The sequence below is a fragment of the Mobula hypostoma genome, chromosome 13 (genome assembly GCF_963921235.1).
Source record: "Mobula hypostoma chromosome 13, sMobHyp1.1, whole genome shotgun sequence".
Lineage (NCBI taxonomy): Eukaryota > Metazoa > Chordata > Chondrichthyes > Myliobatiformes > Myliobatidae > Mobula > Mobula hypostoma.
Genome location: NC_086109.1, coordinates 22,462,898 through 22,484,135, shown reverse-complemented (window position 1 = coordinate 22,484,135; position 21,238 = coordinate 22,462,898). Strand labels below are relative to the sequence as shown.

General features: G+C 39.3%; 1 protein-coding gene across 6 annotated transcripts in view; it reads left to right on the top strand.

Annotated features, from left to right (window-relative positions):
* The window catches only part of LOC134355483 (tyrosine-protein phosphatase non-receptor type 22-like), a 128,091-nt gene that overhangs the window by 31,544 nt on the left and 75,309 nt on the right, over positions 1 to 21,238 (top strand). For 4 of the 6 annotated variants that reach the window (XR_010020095.1, XM_063065435.1, XM_063065433.1 and 1 more), the window contains 4 exons: positions 217 to 255; positions 1,294 to 1,380; positions 13,927 to 13,986; positions 15,533 to 15,675. Coding sequence is in view for 5 of the 6 variants with exons in the window: in XM_063065435.1 (XP_062921505.1) it covers positions 217 to 255; positions 1,294 to 1,380; positions 13,927 to 13,986; positions 15,533 to 15,675 (329 nt within the window). In the remaining variant the exon portion in view is untranslated. The remainder of the gene's footprint in view (positions 1 to 216; positions 256 to 1,293; positions 1,381 to 13,926; positions 13,987 to 15,532; positions 15,676 to 21,238) is intronic. The other 2 variants (XM_063065437.1, XM_063065434.1) reach the window with 1 other exon arrangement.

The window sequence follows — 21,238 nt, the reverse complement described above, 5'->3', positions numbered from 1 at the left end:
ATTTAAATTTTTACTATTTACTATTGATTTGTACTCCAGGGAGCGCGAAGCACAGAATCAAATATCGCTGTGATGATTGTACACTCTAGGATGAATTGTTTGGCGACAATAAGCAGAAATTCTTTCTTCATATACTTACAAGTTGCTGCATGAATGGTTGAAATTCAGCCTTAGAATCCATCTCCCTAACATGTTTGTGTTCCTTCATTCTGCCAGGTAGTTGTCATGGCCTGTCGTGAGTTTGAGATGGGACGGGTAAGTACACATTTACTTTACCCAAAACAATTTTTTTCCATCACTTGAAAGATCAAAAGAGCAGATTTATTTCACCAAAAGAGATAGAGATAGAATATAGAAACTGGCAGATTATTTTGCAACCTTATGAAACACTGGTTGTACCACACTAGAAGTATTGTGTAATTCTAATCACCACATTGTGTGATTGTGTTGGAGAGAGTACGGAGAAGATTCATCAAGATATTGCTGCAAAAGTTAAACTGCCGGATGAAATCAGTGGGCCAAGCAACATCTATGGAGGCCAAGGAATGGTTGACACTGCAGGTCAAGATCTTGCAGTTTTACAGAGTAATAGATATCTAAAAGAAGCTGCCAGAGAAGGTGGTGGAACCAGATGTTTAACAGGGACTTAGACATTTTATAGGCAAGGCATACAAGAAAATAGACTGAATGCAGGTAAATGGGATTAATGTAGATGGGGAAGGTGGAATGGTAAGATGAAGGCTCACTTCCATACTGTTCAAATCCCTGACTCTGTGAAGTTAAACTATACCTTTTATGACTTGCTGCATACTTTAGGAAGAGCATCAAGGTCTTCAAAAGAATTGCAGAGTCTTAGCACTGAGTAAGAGGTGAGGGATCAGTCATCAGAAGATATTGGAAAATCTATCTATCTTCCCAAAGGTAAATTTAATAAAAATCTTCAAAATCATGAAGGTTTAGATAGAGAAGATGGCAAAATCAGTTTCCATTGGTAGGGAAGTCAGTGACCAGAGAACAGAAATTAAGAATAAGATAAAGAGATGGTAGAGATAAGAAGAAGATTGTTATTATTTGGAATATACAGCCCAAAGGAATGGTGGAAGCAGATTCAATGGTAACTTTCCGAGAAGGTTGGATAATAACTTGTAAGTAAAATTTTGGGTTTTGGAGAAAATCCAAGAAGTGAATTTAATTGGCTACCTTTATCAAAGAGCCATCAATATCATGATGGGAACAAATGAACTACTACTCTGGTGCACAATTCTGAGATTTGTTTCTCTCATTACCTTACAGAAAAAATGTGAGCGATATTGGGCCAGTAAAGGAGAAGATCCATTCTGTACTGGGCCTTTCAGTATTGCTTGTGTGAGTATTTTGACTGTGAGTGGACTATCTCCTTATTTGTTATGGTCTTTGTTGTCTTCTCAATAATCCTGTCAAAATACATTTTATACTCATGTTTAGCTCTAAAAAATATATGCTGTTTTAGATTTTATTGTCTGCAGTACAAGATGAAAATGTTCATCACATTCTGATCACCAGCATTTAAAAACAACAAAACACGAAGAAAGCCATTTGTTTTGTGCTGGATTTTTTTTATTTATAAAGGTTATTAATATTGCAAGAGGGAATTAGAATAACAGAAGAAGAAAGTGTGTTGATACTGTGTGGAAGGAAATGGTAAACAGATAAAATTGGGCAAAAAAGGAAGCTCTATGGGTGGATGCCTTCCTTCTGTGCTGTAGGTATATTATAACCCATAAACAACTGGAACCTTTCTTCCTAGATATGGATCAGCCATTGACTGGATGAACTTCGTTAACTACAAATTACAATTGTTAATTAACACAATAACACAAGAAATAGGAGCAGGAATAGGCCATCCAGCCCTTCTATCTTGTTCTGCCTTCCATATGATCATTTTAGATTTAGACTAGATTATGAGGACACGCAGTCCTCTTTTATTGTCATTTAGTAATGCATGCATTAAGAAATGATACAATATTCTTCTGGTGTGATATCACAAAAACAAAGGACAGATCAAGACTGAAAAACAAACAAAACCACATAATTATAACATATAGTTACAACAGTGCAACAATACCATAACTTGATGAAGAACAGTCCATGGCACAGTAAAACAGTTCAAAGTTTCTCGAAAGTCCCACATCTCACGCAGACGGGAGAAGGAAGAAAACTCTCCCCGCCATGCCCGACCACAGTCCGACTCTGAGTCGTTCGAAAACTTCGAGCTCTGATCAGCCCTCCGACACCGAGTACCAAGCACCACCTCTATCCGTTTCGACCTCAGCCTCGGTCACCAGCAGCAGGCAAAGCCAGGGATTTTGGGGCCTTCCCTCCGGAGATTCTCGATCGAACAGTAGCAACGGCAGCAAAACCAGGCATTACAGAAATTTCTCCAGATGTTCCTCTGCTTCTCAAGTCTTTCATCAAATCAGAATTGTCCACGGCCCCTATTTAACAGATACGATATCATTTCACCGGAGAGCTGTGTCGCGCTGCCATCTTCTCCTCCCGCCTTTGATTGTGAAGATCACGATTGATCTTCTGCCCCAGTGACATTTCCATTTCCCCTAATTCCTCTTTAATATCCAAAAATCTTTCCATTTTTGAATGTCTAAACTTCTGAATTAATCCAAGTTGGAGAATTCATAAGACCCCCCTACTAAGGTCTTCATCTTAGTCCTAAGAATCTCCTTTGAACCTTCTCCAGTTTCAGCACATCGTTTTTAAGATAAGGGGCCTAAACCTGCTCACAATACTCCAAGAGAGACCTCAGCAGTGCTTTATAAAGTCTCAATATTCCATCCTTGCTTTTGTATTCTAGTCCTCTTGAAATGAATGCTAACATTGTATTAGCATTCCTCACCACAGACTTGACCTGAAAATTAGCCTTTAGGGAATCCTGCACAAGAACTCCCAAGTCCCTTTGCACCTCAGTGTTTTGTATTTTTTCTCCATTTAGAAAATGGTCAACCCTTTTATTTCTTCCACCAATTGGTGCATGACCATACCCTTCTCAACACTGTATTCCATCTGTCATTTCTTTGTCCATTCTTCTAATCTGCCTAAGTCCTTCCGTAGCCTCTCTACTTCCTCAAAACTACCTGTGTATCCCTGGATTATAGTTGTCAGCTATAATCTTTCAGCTATGATTCAATGATGCTTCCAACATCATACCTGCCAATAAGCAACTGTGCTGCAAGTTCATCTACCATATTCCGTATACTGCATGCAATCAGATACAACACCTTCAGTCCTGTATACACTGTTTCTATTTTGTTGCATGCTCAACGTTTTGATTCCTAACTTTGTCTGAGGTCTTGCCAACATCTGTCTTCACAACCTCTCCACTAACTATTCTGGCACTCTGGTTCCCATCCCCCCGCAACTCCAGTTTGAACACCACCGTGCAGCATTATCAAACCTTCCCTAAACAGCCTGTCCATTATTCTGAGAATGTGACTCTTAGTTCTTCACTCTTCAGCTATGGGAAACATTTTCCTTGCGTACCCTGTATTAATTTTGTAGGTTCAAGTGAGATCTCATACCATTCTTCTAAACCTTGTAGAATATAGGTCTAGTCTTTTGAATCTCTTCTAATGCAGCCAACTTGCCATCTCCGGAATAAATCTGATGAATCATTGCTGCACTTCCTTGCTGTTAAATACATCATTTCTTTCCTTCTTTCTTTTTAAATCGTTTTATTAATTTTTCAAAATTACAAACTCAATAACAAAGTTGGTACAAAGAGATTGGAAAAATGTTCATCAACATATATAAAATGAATTTTAAGTAACATAGACATAAAAGACTTCCAAACTCATAATGAGATTAAACATTAAAAAAGAAATAAAAAGAAAAAAAATATATAAACAAAAAAAACCCAAAAGAAAAAAAAAGAAAAAAAAACCCCAAGGTAAAAAACAAAACAGGGCTAGACCAACAGCTTATATCGGACATGTTCAATAGTGTCATTAATTCCGCTCCTCTCCTCATATAATTTAAGTTTAGAAAAAAGATTCGGAAAGGTCAGATTACATCATATGAAAATGTTGCATAAAAGGTTTCCAAGTTTCTTCAAATTTAACCGAAGGGTCAAAAATATCACTTCTAATTTTTTCTAAATTTAAACTTAATATGCTTTGAGAAAATCATTAGAATGTAGTTGGAGGATTAGTTTCCTTCCAGTTCAACAAAATAAATCTTCTCGCCATTAAAGTAACAAAAGCTATCATTCGACAGGCTGAAGAAGACAAAGATCTATGTTCTACCATTGGCAATCCAAAGATTGCCATAATAGGATGGGGTTTTAAATCGAAGCATAGAACTGTTGAAATAATATCAAAAATGTCTTTCCAATATTTTTCCAAAAAAGGACAGGACCAAAATATATGAGTTAAAGAAGCCACTTCAGAGTGACATCTATCACAAGTAGGGTTTATATGGGAATAAAAACGAGCTAGTTTATCTTTGGAAATATGAGCTCTGTGTACTACTTTAAATTGTATTAAAGTATGTTTAGCACATATAGAAGAGGTACTAACTAATTGAAAAATTTTATTCCATTTCTCTGTAGGTAGGGAAAGTTGAAGTTCTCTTTCCTATTCATTTTTAATTTTGTCAGATATATCTGGCTGTAATTTCATAATTATATCATAAATTATTGCTATTAATCCCTTCTGTAAAGGATTAAAGCCTAAAATTTTATCAAGAGTGCCAGAAGGATTGGAAGTCGGAAAGGTAGGCAATGTAATATTTAAAAAATTTCTTATTTGTAAGTATCTAAAAAAAAATGGGATCTAGGCAAATCAAATTTCTCAAATAACTGCTCAAAAGACATAAAGCAGTTATCCAAAAATAAATCGCGAAAACATATTATGCCTTTCATTTTCCATATCAAAAAGGCTTGGTCCATTACTGAAGGTTGGAAAAAAAATTAGATATAATAGGACTTGATAACATAAATTCATTCAGGCCAAAAAATTTACGAAATTGAAACCATATTCGCAATGTATGTTTATCTATAGGGTTGAAAATTTGTTTATTCAATTTAGATAGTGCTAAAGGCAATGAAGTTCCTAAAATGGAGGCTAAAGAAAACCCTTGTACAGAATGGCCTTCAAGGTTCACCCAACGTGGGCTTGGAGTTATATTCCAATCTTGGGTCCAAAATATTAAGTATCGGATATTAATTGCCCAGTAGTAAAATCTCAGGACAGGCAGTGCCATACCACCTTCTTTCTTAGATTTCTGTAAGTATTTTTTACTTAATCTGGGATTTCTATTTTGCCATATATAAGAAGAAATTTTACAGTCAATAATATCAAAAAAAGATTTAGGAATAAATATCGGTATCACTTGAAATAAATATAAAAATTTGGGTAAAATAATCATTTTAAAAGCATTAATACGGCCAATCAATGATAGAGAAAAAGGGGACCATTTAGTAATCAGTTGCTTAACCTGATTAATTAATGGTAAAAGGTTGAAATTGAATAGATCCCCATGTCTCTTAGTAATTTTAACTCCCAAATAAGTAAAATAATAGTAATCAATCTAAATGGAGAATTTCTATAAATAAGAACCTGCATATTTAATGGAAAGAGTTCACTCTTACTTAGGTTCAGTTTATAACCAGAAAGGCTACTAAACTGGGCAAGCAAAGTTAATACTGCCGGAATAGGTTTTCCTGGGTTAGAAATATATAATAGTAGATCATCTGCATATAGTGATAATTTACGAGTCTCATTTCCACGAGTAATGCCAAATATATTAGGGAAGTCACGAATGGCAATAGCTAGCGGTTCCAAAGCAATATCAAATAGTAATGGACTAAGAGGGCAACCCTACCTAGTACCACGGAATAAATGAAAGAAAGGGGATCTTTGGTTGTTAATGAATACCGAGGCCAGAGGGGTAAAATATATCAGTTTAATCCAGGAAATGAATATCGGACTAAAATTGAATTTCTCAAGGGTATTAAATAAATATACCCATTCAACTCTATCAAAAGCTTTTTCAGCATCCAATGAAACGACACATTCTGGAATTTTGGGTGAAGGCGTATAAACAATATTCATTAATCTCCTAATATTAAAAAAAGAGTAACTATTTTTAATAAATCCAGTTTGATCAGCAGAAATAATTTGGGGTAATACATTCTCCAATCTCGTTGCCAATATTTTAGAAAAAATCTTAGAATCAACATTCAGCAGAGATATAGGCCTATAAGATGCACATTCAGTAGGGTCCTTATCTTTTTTAAGAATTAGGGAAATAGAAGCTCGACAGAAAGATTGTGGTAATTTACCTATTGAAACTGCATCCCTAAAAATGCTACATAGCCAAGGAGTTAGTGTAGTTGAGAAAATTTTTAAAAATTCTACTGTAAATCCATCTGGACCAGGTGCTTTACCTGAATTCATTGAAAAAATAGCATTCTTTATTTCCTCTACAGTAATAGGTACATCTAGTTTTGTACATCTAGATGATAATTTTGGAATATTCAATTTCTTAAAAAATTCATACATTATAGTGGAGTCGTCAGGAAATTCTGATTGATAAAGAGAGGTATAAAATTCTTGAAAGGATTTATTAATTTCGTCATTGTCAACTGTCAAAGTGCCATCTTGTTTACGAATTTTAAGAATCTGTCGTTTAACCGAGGCCGATTTCAATTGATTAGCTAAAAGTTTCCCAGTTTTATCACCATGTATATAAAATTGACTCTTAGTTTTGATTAATTGACTTTCAATTGAAGATGGTAATAAAAGGTTATGTTCCATTTGAAGCTCAACTCTCTGTTTATAAAGTTCTTGATCATTTCTTAAGTAAGAAAAACAAAACTGCACATAATAATCTAGGTGGAGATCTCACCATGTAATTCTTCAATTGCAATAAGACTTGTGTAATTAATCCTCTCATAATAAGGTTAAAATATTTGCTTTCCTAATTGCCTGTTGTCCCACTTGAACATCATCACTGCCCAATCCATCACTGTTGAAAGCTGAGAACCAGAGCTTCCACCATCTCTTTAGCCACCGCTTCCAAACCTTGGCAAATATAGTTCATCAGTTCCTTGTAACAATATTCCATCTCATCAACTTTATTTTCTTCAGTCTGTCATCCTCATTGGCCCCTTGAGTCTCTAATTGTCTGGCAGATATTTTGTGTTTTTTCCTCATGAAGACCAACACCAAGTATTTGTCCAGTTCCTCTGCCAATAACTTGGTTCACTCTACTGTGCTTATAAGGGGCCTACATTCCCTTAACAGTCTTTTTCATTTTACAATATCTATAAATTATTCTATTTTATCTTTTTTAATCAAATACTTGGTGGTGCTCTGCTGAATTCCAAAGTTCACAATTCTCAAATTCTCTGTTATTTCAGGCAATTTTATTTACTGCCAACTTACTGCAGTCCTTAATTCTTCAGATTAGACACGGATGAATTACCTTTCCTGTTGGGGAATTTGGACATAAAATAATATGTTTTTGCAGTTCATTCATTATTTCTATGAATACAAAACATTTCCTATCCATTGGAAAATCTTTCAATGTGTTCCACCAACTAACTACATTCATTACTCTCTGTATTCCTTCATAGCTTCTTTGCTGAGGTTTGAAGCCCTAGTTTTATCACTCTTAAACTCAATGCAACATTCTGTCCCTCTTTCCTAAAGGTCCCTTTACTACAAGATTGTTAATGAACCCTTTCTCACAGGACAACATGCCTTCTAAAATTGCTTTCTCCTTAGCTGGTTCCTCAACATATTAAGCTAAAGAACCACCACCTACATTGCATGAAGTAGTTCTCTACGTCAGTGCTGCCGAACTGACTACTAATCTATGTGTTGATTAATGTTCCACTATTACTCATGTTGCAAGCACTCCTAACTTCCTGATTTACACTATGTCTAATTTTTGCATCTACTTCATGGCCAATAAATGGCTCCAATCAATATTTTCTACCCATTCTAATCTCTTAGTTCAACCCAATTTTATTCTCATTCTACATCATTAACTATTAAGCCAAAATCATTACCAACCACTCTACTAGTCACCTTCCTCATTCATGGTGGCACACTACTTCCCTTTCTTCCATCCTTCCTAAATATCCTTAATCATTCATTTCCCCATTTCGGTCATCCAGCGGCTATGTTTCTGTAACGCCAATTGGATCATACTACTTTAGTTCTATCTATGCTTTTAACTAACCACCCCTACTTAGTTTAGAGTATTATTAAAAGATATCCCCTTTAATTTTGACAATTTCTATACTTTAACCCCTTTTATTGCATGCCTTTGTTTCTGCTATTTTTGTTGCTTAACTATTTTAATAACCTCCACTTCCTGCTTTGTTTCTCAGCTTCCTGAATTCTTCTGGAAGTTCCCATTCTCCTGCTGTGCTTGTATAAACGCTCCCTGACAGCACCAGCAAACACCCCTACAAAGGATACTGGTCTAAGTCCTATGGAGCTGCATTCTGTCTCACCTTCTCCGGAAATAATCCCTATGTATCACAAATCCAAAGCACTTCCAACTGCAACATTTCTTCAAGCATCTGTTCTATCTCACACATTCTGTATGTGACACTAGAAGTAATCCTGAGATTACTGCATTTTAAGTTTTCTTTTGTTTGTTTAGTCTCTTTCCCAGCTCCATAAACTCTACCCGCAAGTTGTGATCCTTCTTACTGTTTATACCATTATATTCATTGGCTTTTCGGCCCCCTGTATCAGCCTCCTGGTTCAGACCTACTCAGTGATGGCTTTAACCCCAGTCATCCCACCTCTCCCGGAAGTTCCAGGAGTCTCCCGCAAATTAATAGTGGCTTCCTGATGCCCACAAATTATATACAATGTCCCGGAAATTGATTTCTTTGAGAGGGAGTGTGAGAGAACGCGCGAGAAAGAGCGAGCGCAAGAGCAAGAAAGCAAGCGCGAGTGAGAGCGACCACGAGAGTGAGAGCGAGAGAGTGAGAGCAAGAAAGCAAGTGCGAGAGAGCGACCATGAGAGAGAGCAAGAGCGAGAAAGCAAGCGCGAGAGAGAGCGACCACAAGCGAAAGAGCAAGAGTGTTCCAAAAAAAGAAAATATGAAACGTACGTCACCCCAGGCTACACTAAAGTGAGGCACTGCCTAATAGGGGTCAAAAATAATGACAGTGTTGCTCGCTGCACTGTTTGCAACAGTGACTTTTCTATTGCCCATGGTGGGTTAAGACTGTAAAAGACATGTTGAGGTGAGTTTAACAGGTGTCATTTGTTCATTAGCATAGCTAATGTTATTTAAACTAGCTGGCTAGCTGCTTAGGAGCTACTCTATTGCAGACATCCCACCTCTCCCGGAAGTCTCCCGCAAATTGATGGTGCTAACTCCCTGAAATGAGTTTTTGCAGTGTGGCATGTCTGTAACCCTGGCAGTTGGGAAACAACAAACCTGAGAAACTCATATCTGCCTTTATATAACCACTGAATCCCCTGGTATTATTATAAGACCATAGACCATATGACATAGGAGCAGAATTAGGCCATTTGACCCATGAAGTCTGCTCCGCCATTCAATCATGGCTGATCCTATTTTCTCCGCCTTAGCCCCACTCCCTGTCCTTCTCCCTATTACCTTTGATGCCGTGGCCAATCAAGAACCTACCAATCTCTACCTTAAATACACCCAACGAACTGGCCTCCACAAATGCCTGTGGTAACAAATTCCACAGATTCATCACCCGCTAGCTAAAGAAATTTCTCTGCATTTCTGTTTTAAATGGGTGCCCCCATATCCTGAGGCTCCCCCCACCCTGGGAAACAACCTTTCCACATCAACTCTGTCTAGGCCTTTCAACCTTCAAAAGGCTTCAATGAGATCCCCCCCTCATCCTTCTAAATTCCGGCAAGTACAGGCTCAGAGCCATCCAACATTACTCAAATGATAACCCTTTCATTCCCAGAATCATCCTTGTGAACCTCCTCTGAACCCTCTCCAATACCAGCATATCTTTTAGATAAGGAATCCAAAACTGCTCACAATATTCAAGGTGCGGCCTACCCTGTGCTTTGGAAAGCCTCAGCATCACATCCCTGCTCTTATACTCTGGAGCTCTTGAAATGAATGCTAACATTACATTTAACTTCCTCAACACTGATTAAACCCACAAGTTAACCTTTAGGGTGTTCTGCACAAGGACTCTCAAGTCCCTTTGCATCTCAGATTTTTGGATTTTCTCTCCATTCAGAAAATAGTCTGCACAATTATTTCTAACAAGTGCATGAACATGCATTTTCCAATATTGTATTTCATTTGCCACTCTCTTGCCCGTTCTCCTAATCTGTCTAAGTCCTTCTGCAGCCTTCCTGTTTCCTCAATACTACCAGCCCCTCTACCAATCTTCATATCAACAGAGCCACCTATTCCATCATCTAAATCATTGATGTACAGCATAAAAAGAAGCAGTCCCAATACCGACCCCTGAAGAACACCACTAGTCACTGGCATCCAACCTGAAAAGGATCCTTTTATTCCCACTCACTGCCTACTACCAATCAGTCGGTGCTCTAACCATGCTAGTAACTTTCCTGTAATACCATGGGCTCTTAACTTGGTAAGCAGCTTCATGTGTGGCACCTTGTCAAAGGCCTTCTGAAAATCCAAATGTACAACATCCATTTCATCCCCTTTATCTATTCTACTTATAATCTCCTCAAAGAATTCCAACAGGTGTGTCCCTTGAGAAAACCATGCTGACTTGGTCCTATCTCATCCTGTGTCACCAAGTACTCCATAACCTCATCTTTAACCATTGACTCCAGCATCTTCCCAACCACTGAAGTCAGGTTAACTGGTCTATAATTTCCTTTCTGCTGCCTCCGTCCTTTTTAAAAAGTGGAGTTACATTTGCAATTTTCCAGACCTCCGGAATCATGCTAGAGTCCAATGATTCTTGAAAGATCCATAATCTACTCCATAATCTCTACTGCTACTTCTTTCAGAACCATAGGGTGCAGGTCATCTGGTCCAGGTGACTTATGTACCTTTAGCTCTTTCAGCTTTTTGAGCACCTTCTTCCTTGTAATAGTAACTGCAAACACAAAATAATCTGCAGATGCTGGGGTCAAAGCAACACTCACAACACACTGGAGGAACTCAGCAGGTTGGGCAGCACCCATGGAAAAGATTGGTCGACGTTTCAGGACAGTCCTGACGAAGGGTTCTGGCCCGAAACGTCGACCGATCTTTTCCACGGATGCTGCCCAACCTGCTGAGTTCCTCCAGCATGTTGAGAATAGTAACTGCACTCATTTCTCTTCTCTCACTCCCTTCAATACCTGGCACACTGCTAGTGTCTTCCACAGTGAAGACTGATACAAAATACTCATCTGTCATCTCCTTGCCCCCCTTAATATTCCTCCAATCTCATTTTCTACCAGTCCTAAATCCACTCTAATCTCTCTTTTAATTTTAATATACTTGAAAAAGCTTTTTCAATCCACCTTAATATTGTTTGCTAGCTTGCTTTCATATTCATATTTTCCCTCATAATGATTATTCCAGTTTCTTTCTGTGGGTTTTTAAAAGCTTCCCAATCCTCTATCTTCCCGCTAACTTTTGCTTTGTTGTATGCCATCTCTTTTGCTTTTACATTAGCTTTGACTTCCCTTGACGGCCACAGTTGTACTATTTTGCTATTTGAGTAATTCCTTGTTTTTGGAATACATCTATCCTGCACCCTCCTCATTTTTCCCAGAAACTCAAGCCATTGCTGCTTTGCTGTGATCCCTGCCAGCATCTCCTTCCAATTTACTTTGGCCAACTCCTCTCTCATACCACTGTAATTTCCTTTACTCCACTGAAATACTGCTATGTCAGACATTACTTTCTCCCTATCAAATTTCAAGTTGAACTCAATCATATGGTGATCACTGGCTCCTAAGGGTTCCTCTATCTTAAGCTCCCTAATCATCTCCAGTTCATTACATAACACCCAATCCAGTATAACTGATCTCCTCGTAGGTTCAATGACAAACTGCTCTAAAATGCCAAATCATAGACACTCAACAAATTCATTCTTTTGAGTTCCATTATCAACCTGATTTTCCCAATCTACCTGTACGTTGAAATCTCCCATGACTGTCACAACATTGTCCTTTTTGACACACCTTTTCTATTTCCTGTAATCTGTAGTCCACATCCCAGCTACTGTTTGGAGACCTGTATATAACTGCCATGAGGGTCCTTTTACCCTTGCAGTTCCTTAACTCAACCAACAAGGATTCAACATCTTTGAATCCTATGTCACATCTTTAATGATTTGATGCCATTTTTTACCAGCAGGGTCATGCCACCTCCTCTGCCTACCTTCCCATTGCTCTGATATAACGTGTAACCTTGGACATTCAGCTCCCAACTCCAACCATTCTCAGCCACATTCAATGATGGCCACAACATCATAGCCGACAATCTGCATCCCTAATGCACTTATACTCACCCTGCTGACTGCAATTTTACCCTAACATCTGCCTGCCCTTCCAGACAGTCTGACTGCACGTTATCTTTGCTTTTTTACCATCTATCCTATCCTGAGTCCCTTCACTCTGGTTCCCATCCCTCTGCCAAATTAGTTTAAACCTTCCCCGACAGCTCTAACAAACCTGCCCACGAGAATATTGGTCCCCCTCAGGTTCAGGTGCAACCCGTCCCTTTTGTACAGGTCATACCTCTCCCTGAAGAGATCCCAATGTTGTTGCTCTTCTTCCTCCTCTCCTGCTCCCCTCCGTCATGAGGTTTGAGGTTACGATGAGATTAGCTTTATTTGCCACATGTACATCGCAGCATGCAAACATGCAGTGAAGTGCTTTGTTCGCATCAAATCAAATCAGTGAGGATTGTGCTGGGCAGCCCACACATATCGCCACACTTCCGGTGCCAACATAGTATGCCCAAAACTCCCTAACCCTAACTGTATGTCTTTGGAATGTGGGAGAAAACCAGAGTGCCTGTGGAAACCCATGTGCTCACGGGGAGAAGGTACAAACTCCTTACAGACAGCGGTGGGAACTGAATCCCGATCTGTGATCATGATCGTGGTAAAGCATACGCTAACCGCTATGCTGCTGTACTGTGCTATTGATGCCACAGTGTCAGAGCAGACAACCCAAAGAACCACACCCCAAATGGTATTTAAAGGGAATATAAATTGGTGGACTTTCCAAAGGCCATTATTGATTGGTAGAGGAGTTGGGGATTATAGGGGGAATGAATGGTCAGAGAGTCTGAGGTGGGGGGAGGGGGGTTGGTGGGGAGGATTTGAGTGATATTTTTGTTGAGTATGTTAGGGCCCAGTGGGATTACACTATCCAAAGGGGATGTATGTGGGAGAGGCTCCAGATTTTCTCAGGAGAATCCTCCACTACAAGTCAGCCCCTCTTGGTCTACCATTCTCTCTCTGCCTCCGGACTCCTTGGTTGCTGGGGAACAGGAGATTCTCCGCCTTGTGATTGATTTGTGGCCTAGTTTAATTGGAGACATTTCCTACTGGGTCACTGGAAGTATTCATGACTTCCCACACAGAGTCACAGATCCTGTGGTGCAAGTGGTCCATGCTGACAAAGATTTCCATCTGAGTGAGACCCATTTGCCAATGTTAGGCCCATATCGCTCTAAATCTTTTCTATCCAGGTACCTGACCAAGTGCCTTTTAAATATTGTTAATGAACCTGCCTCAACTACTTCCTCCAGCAACTCATTCTCCAGCAGTGATTGAGGGTGTCACTGGATGTTGGACTGTGATATTTATATGGCTTTGTCACCCATTTTATTCTGCTTGAATTAAAAAAGTGACTCTACATATTGGCCAAGTACTCTCCGTTTTGTAATGCTTCTGCAATGTGTCTCTCCTCTTCCAGGAACATGAGGAGGTAAAACCAGAATACATTCTCAGAACATTGAAAGTTCATTTCCAAAATGTGAGTAAAATAATTTAAAAGACTTGTATCTAATTGTTACCATGAAGGATGTGAATACCAATCATAGTCAGACATAGTGTAATTGCCCAGAACTGTTGGCTCCTTAGGACAACCATTTTTCTTTCACTTTTCTAAGATTTTAAGGTTAGATTTATTTGTCACATTTAAATGGAAACAGACAATAAAATACGTCATTTTGCTCAAGGACCAGTACAGTCCAAGGATTTGATGGGAGCAGCCCGCAAGTGTTGCCATGCTTCTGATAGCAACATAGCACACCCACAGCTTACCAACCTGTACATCTTTGGAATATGGGACGAAACCAGAGCACCTGGAGGAAACCCTCATGGTCACAGGGAAAACATATAATCTCCTTGCAGAGAGTGGTGGGAATTGAACCTTGATCACTGGCACTGTAAAGCATTATGCAAGTCACTATGCTACTGTGCTGCCCTATACACTTAACATGGTAGCTTAGATTCAATGATATAATAATAAGGAAGATCTTCATATCTAAATTTGTATTTTCAACAACAAAACAAATTGGAAAATATTTTCTGCATAAAACTGCACACCACTGAATACAAACATATGAAAAGGTAGGGTTTAAAGTGAGTGATACCAATTTGGAATAACTGAAGTAAATAGGATTGGATTCCTTGGATAAGACCAGGTTATGAAATGTTTGATTGGGGTATTTAAAGCCCTGAATAGTTTTGATTAAATAAAGAGAGGTTTTTTTCCAGTGGCAGAATGGTTGATAATCAGTGGACACACATTTAAGTTGATTTGTAGAAGAAACTGAGAGGCCATGAGATGCACTTTGAGTTGTTGTCTAGAGTCCGCAGTCTGGTGGTAGGAGCAAATTCAGTTGCGACGTTTAAATGACATAAGTTGCTCGGACTTTACAGGGTATGGGTACAGAGTGGGGAAGTAGGATCAATTAGGTCACTCTACCAAAGACTGGCTTCTTTCAATTCACCATGAGTTAGCACGTGCTGCACAAAGCTACAAGCCTATTTCAGTCCTTCACCTCAGACAGATGCTCAAGGTTCCCATCAGAACCAACCAAGTCCAATGAAGATTAACTTTTGGTAACTTTTATGGATGTTTTCAGTTATCTGGTTATCTTACTATTATTTCATCATAGCTACCAATCACCTGACGTTATTAGTAATCAACTAAATATTAATTGCGAATCCACCTACAAATAATTTTATTTCTGATCAGAAGGTTTAAAAAAAATCTGTGATAATCACTAACTTAGTCAAGGTATCTCTGTACTTGTTTTTATTCAGGGTGTGATTGTAAATTTTAATTTTATTTTTTGTTTAGTGGTAAAATAAGAGTGGTTTTGATTAAGTAAGTGTGTATTATTTCATCAGTTACCGGCTGGTGACATATACTTAAATATTGTATTGCGTAAGAGATGGTTTGATTAATATTGACATTGGCAGATAAAGTGGGGATGACCATTTCCTCACTTCCAGTTAGTCAGTAAATTCCATTTGATAAATATTGACACATATGATTTTATCTAACACAGCTCAATCGGACGATTTATCAACTTCACTATGTCAATTGGCCAGATCATGACATTCCATCTTCAATAGATCCCATCTTGGAACTGATAGTGGACATGCGGAAGATTCAGCCGCATGACGATGTCCCCATCTGTGTCCACTGCAGGTAAGCCAGCAATTGCTAAGAGCTTAAAGAACTGAATAGCCATAAGGATCACACGTTTACAAACACAAGTTCAGCCCTTCATGGCTTCTTTTGGCTGAATGCTGATTCCCAATACCTTCTAGGTTTCAAAAGAGAAAAACCTAGCAGTAAAAATATTCTTCTGATAGTTTTATTTTTCCATTGTTGCCAATAAACAATTCTGTCAAGCAAATTATTTCAAGTTTTCCTGTCATACTCAAAACTGTTTTAATAGATATTCAGTACTAATGTAGATAGAAAGAACTTCGGATCTTATCCTGTGAACTGTATTATCCTAATTTGTTGATGGTGAACCATGATGACATTCTGCAGCCTATGTACAATACTTATAAATATACCTCTTTTAAATCACTTTCATTGCAATCTGCAGCATGTAATTTCCCTTTGAGCAATGTACTTTTACATCAACTTAAAGATCTACAGATTTCACGATCTTATAAGGACTTAACTCTCAAGCAAGCGAGTACAGCATCTCTAAATGGATGAAGGTTCATTGCCATGGCCAGAAGTGAGGCAAGGGGTAGGGTGGGGTTTTCAAGTCTGGCTATAATTCATAGAGATAAGGCCCCCTCTACCCAACATTTTGTTAGCTAATGTTCAGTCGCTGGAGAAGAAAATTGAGGACCTGAGTGCAAGATTGCTGTATTGGAAGGAAATGAGAGATTGTTGTGTTTTATGTTTGAATGAGACATGGCTTATTTCCAACATGCTAGATACAGTGATCAGGCCCAAAGGCAGCTTGATTTACGAAATATTCGATACTGCTGATTTGGAAATGGCAAAAGGTAGAGATGTGTGTGTCATGATAAACTTCTGGTGGTGCTTCGATGTGGCAGTTTTGTCAAACTCATGTTCCCCAAGTTTTGAACACCTAACAGTCAACTGCTGTCCATTGTACCTATCTAGGGAGTTCTCCTCCATAAGCCTGACCACAGTTTACATACTATCAGCGGTTGAATATAATCAAATGCTTGAGATACTGCATTATGTTGTCTCCAAACAAGAAACAGCCCATTCTGATGCATTTCAAATCATAGTTGGGAACTTCAACCAGGTGTGTTTGAAGACAACCTTGCCCAATTAACATCAGCATATAACCTGCAGCACCAGAGGTCCCAACACACTAGACTACTGTTATACTAAGATAAGGAATACCTACCGTTCCATGCCCAGACTGCATATTGGTAAATCTGATAATATCTCCTAGATGCTTACAGGCATCGGCTAAAGATCAGAGATCCAGAGATTATGGCAATAAAGAGGTGGTTGCAGGAGGCAGAGGAGTAGCTATGCGATTGCTTCATGTCCAAGGACTTATCTATGGATCTGAATGAATACACCAAGGCTGTCATGGACTTTATTAAAACAGTTGTAGATGCTTGTGCCCCCCACAAAATCATTCAGAGTCTTCCCCAACCAGAGGCCCTGGATGAATAATGAGATCCACGATCTGCTGAGGGCCAGGTCAGAGGCATTCAAGTCTGGAGACCAAGAACGTTACAAGAGGTCCAAGTACGATCTCTGGAAAGCCATTTCATGGGTGAAGTTGCTATACTGGACTAAATTTGAATCAATGTAGGATGCTCAACAGTTCCAGTAGGGCATGAATAACTCTTATAAAGTTAAATCAAGCGGCATAGGTGACAACTCAGCTTCACTTGCAGTTGAGATCAATGCCTCATATGCTCGCTTTGACTGTCAAAACATGGAGGAACTGTCACAAACTCCCACAGCCTCCTATGATCTTGTGATTTCAGTTTGAGGCTGACGTGCGAGCAGCCTTCAGGAGGGTGAACACACAAAAAGTATCCAGCCCAGGTGGGGCGCATGGCCATGTACTAAAGACCTGAAGTGATCAACTGGCTGAAGTGTTCATTGAGATCTTTAACCTCTCGCTTCAGCAGTCTGAGGCAGCCACCTGCTTCAAGCAGGCTTCAATTATACCAGTGCCTAAGAAGAATGTGGTTACCAGCTTCAATGACTATCATCTAGCAGCACTTGTGTTTTGAAAGGTTGCTGCTGAAACATATCTCCTGCCAGAGAAGCATCTTAGATCCATTCCAATTTGCCTACCGGAGCAACAGGACCACAGCAGATGCTCTTTACTCAGCCCTGGAACATCTGGACAGCAAAGATGCATACATCAGAATGCATCTTTATCAACTATAGCTCGGCATTCAATACAATTATCCCCTCAAAGCTAATCAATAAGCTTCAAGACCTTGGCCTCAGTACTTCCTTGTGTAATTGGATCCTCAATTTTCTCACTTGCAGAACCCAATCGGTTCAGATTGACAACAACATCTCCTCCACAATCTCCAGCAGCACAGGTGCACCACAAGGCTGTGTGCTTAGTCCCCTGCTCAACTCGCTTTATACTTATGACTGTGTGGTTAAGCACAGCTCCAATACTATATTTAAGTTTGCTGATTTGTAGGTCGAAACAAAGGTGGTGATGAATCAGCATATAGGAGGGAGATTGAAAATCTGGCTGAGTGGTGCCACAACAACCTCTCACTCAATGTCAGCAAGACTAAGGAGCTGATTATTGATTTCAGGAGGAGGAAACCAAAGGTCCATGAACCGGTCGATCATCAGTGGTGGAGAGCTTTAAATTCTTTGGTGTTATTATTTTGAAGGACCTGTCCTGGGGTCAGCACATAAAGTGCAATTACAAAAGAAGCACAACAACGCCTCTACTTCCTTAGAAGTTTGTGTAGATTTGGCATGACGTCTAAAACTTTAACAAATTTAATTAAATGTGTAGCAGAGAGGATACTGACTGGCTGTATCACAGCTTGGTGTGGAAACTCCAATGCCCTTGAATGGAAAATGCTACAAAAAGTAGTGGATACAGCCCAGTCCATCATGGGTAAAGCCCTCCCAACAATTGATCACATCTACACCAAGTGTTGTTGCAGGAAAGCAGCATCCATCGTCAGGGACCCCCACCACCCTAGGCACGCTCTCTTCTCACTACTGCCATCAGGAAGGTGGTACAGAAACCTCAGGACTCACAAACCAGGTTCAGGAATGGTTACCACCCCTCAACCATCAGACTCTTGAACCAACGGAGATAACTTCACTTGCCCCATTATTGAAATATTCCCACAACCTATGGGCTCACTTTCAAGGACTTGTCATCTCATGTTCTCAATATTTATTGCTTATACATGTATTACTTTTTTTTCCTTTTTGTATTTGCACAGTTTGTTGCCTTTTGCATGTTGGGTTGAATGCCCAAGTTGATGTAGTCTTTCATTGATTCTATTATGGTTATTATTCTATTATGGATGTATTAAGTATGCCCACAAGAAAATGAATCTCAGGGATGTATATAATGACACACTGCATATCTACTTAGATAATAAATTCACTCTGAATGATTCTCCTTTGTCCACCAAATCTTTTATTGCCAATTCCTAGCTCACATCAAGTTACCGTGAACTATCTTGTTGAATGGCTGTGGCTCATGGTGTAAAGATTCTGCAGAAGGGAGATCCAGGATTTTGAATGGGTTACGATGAAGGAATCCCATGATTGTGTGTAAGGGGGAACCTGGAGATTACTGAGCATCCATGTACATAGTTTCCTTGTCTGACTGGTGAGAAGGAGGCAGAATCAGAGTTGGCCATTATAGTGGCAAAGTGTTTACTACTGCATCTGTGTTCCACTAACTTGTACAGTTCAGGGATGGACAAGTAATATATCAGATAAACAAAAGTGTTATCATGCAAGGAGCAGCACAAATGAACACCATATGTAACGAGCAGATATATGACGTGCTGAAGTTGGGACTGCGGAGAAAACAAGACAGCGAGCAGGATGTGGCGTGGGTGACAGGAGGGAGAAGGTGATAGAGGATGACCACAAGTGAGCCTTTTCATGTAAATTATTCTGGCCCTTGAAGGATTCTTTGCGTCTGCCCACACTAGTGACTTAATAACTGGTTTCTCCTGCATTACAATTCCTGGGTCTAGCCCAACTCTGCTGCTCCCACTTTTACAAAGTGTAATGTTGAAATATCACTTCTGTACAGTTTAAAAAAAAATCTTTGGCCATTAAATAATAGAAAAACAGAATATCATCCATGAGGTGATTTTTTTTAAGTGGCGTACACTCAATGGCCACTTTATTAGATACAGGAAAGGAACTTTGGTCTTCTGCTGCTGTAGCCCATCCATTTCAAGTTTCAATGTGTTGAGTGTTCAGAGGTACATTCCGCTTACCACCATTGTAGCGTGCGGTTACTTCTTGTGTGGCAACGCGTGGTTAACTGTCAACTTCCTGTCAGCTTGAACCAGTCTGGCCCTTGTTCTCTAACGTCTCTCATTAACAAGGTGTTTTTGCCCACAGAACTGCCACTCACTGGATGCTTTCTGTTTTTCACACCATCCTCTGTTAACTCTAGAGGCTATTGTATGTGAAAATCTCAGAAGGTCAGCATTTTCTGAGATACTCAAACCACCCCATCTGGCACCAACAATCATTCTGTGGTCAGTGTCACTTAGATCATATTTCTTGCCCATTCTGATGTTTGGTCTGAACAACAACTGAACCTATTGGTCATGCCTACATGCTTTTATGAATTGTATTGCTGCCACATGATTGGCTGAATAGATATTTGCATTAATGAGCAGGTTTGCAGGTGTACCTCATAAAATGGCCAATCAATTTAGCTTGGATTTCAGCCTCTTATTATTGAGAGGTGGGAAATATTGAGCAGGTAACACCAGGTCCTCGGAAAGAATGGGTTAGAAAATTCCATTTCCTTAGAATAAAGCAGCTTGGATGCAAAGTGTCTGAGGATTCTCCACAATTAGCCATTGAGTGATAGAAGCCATTGCTTTTCATCCCACCGTGTCAATGCTGACTGTCACGTACCCACCTATAATAATCCATTTTTCCAACCCATTGTATTTAAGTGTTCATCTGAATACTTTTCTTACATGTAATGAGAGTACCTGTCTCCACTATGTCCTTGGGCAATGCACACTATGCTTTAACAAACCTCTGAATGAAAATTCTTTGCAAAATCTTCTCTTGGTTATGGATACCCCTGCTAAAAGGAACAGTTTCCCTCTATCCTTTCTGAGCCCCTTATAGTTTTATATTTGGGTCCCCTGGTGTATTTCTTTTGTATTTCTTTTTCATGATAAGGAAGCTGAGCCCATGGGGTTTCTCCACTTAGCTGAAATTCTCCTCCCCAACAACATCCATGGTCTCTTACCTTTTGGACCAGTATCCCACGTAGAACCTTGTCCAAGTCCTTACAGGAGTTCACTTACACAATCCCAATCCCAACACGCTCAACCTAGTTGATACTGCATCGGATTCAAAATAACAATCATTTAACTCCTCTTCACACTTGAGTACTGAAAAATGGCAATAAACAATCTTGAATCTTACTTACTACTTTGAAAAATTGTATCAAATTAGATAAATTTATCTTTCCTCAGCAAAGCCATGCTGTCTAACCTTAATTTATCCTTGCTTCTCTCAGAGCAGATTAGTCCTGTACCTC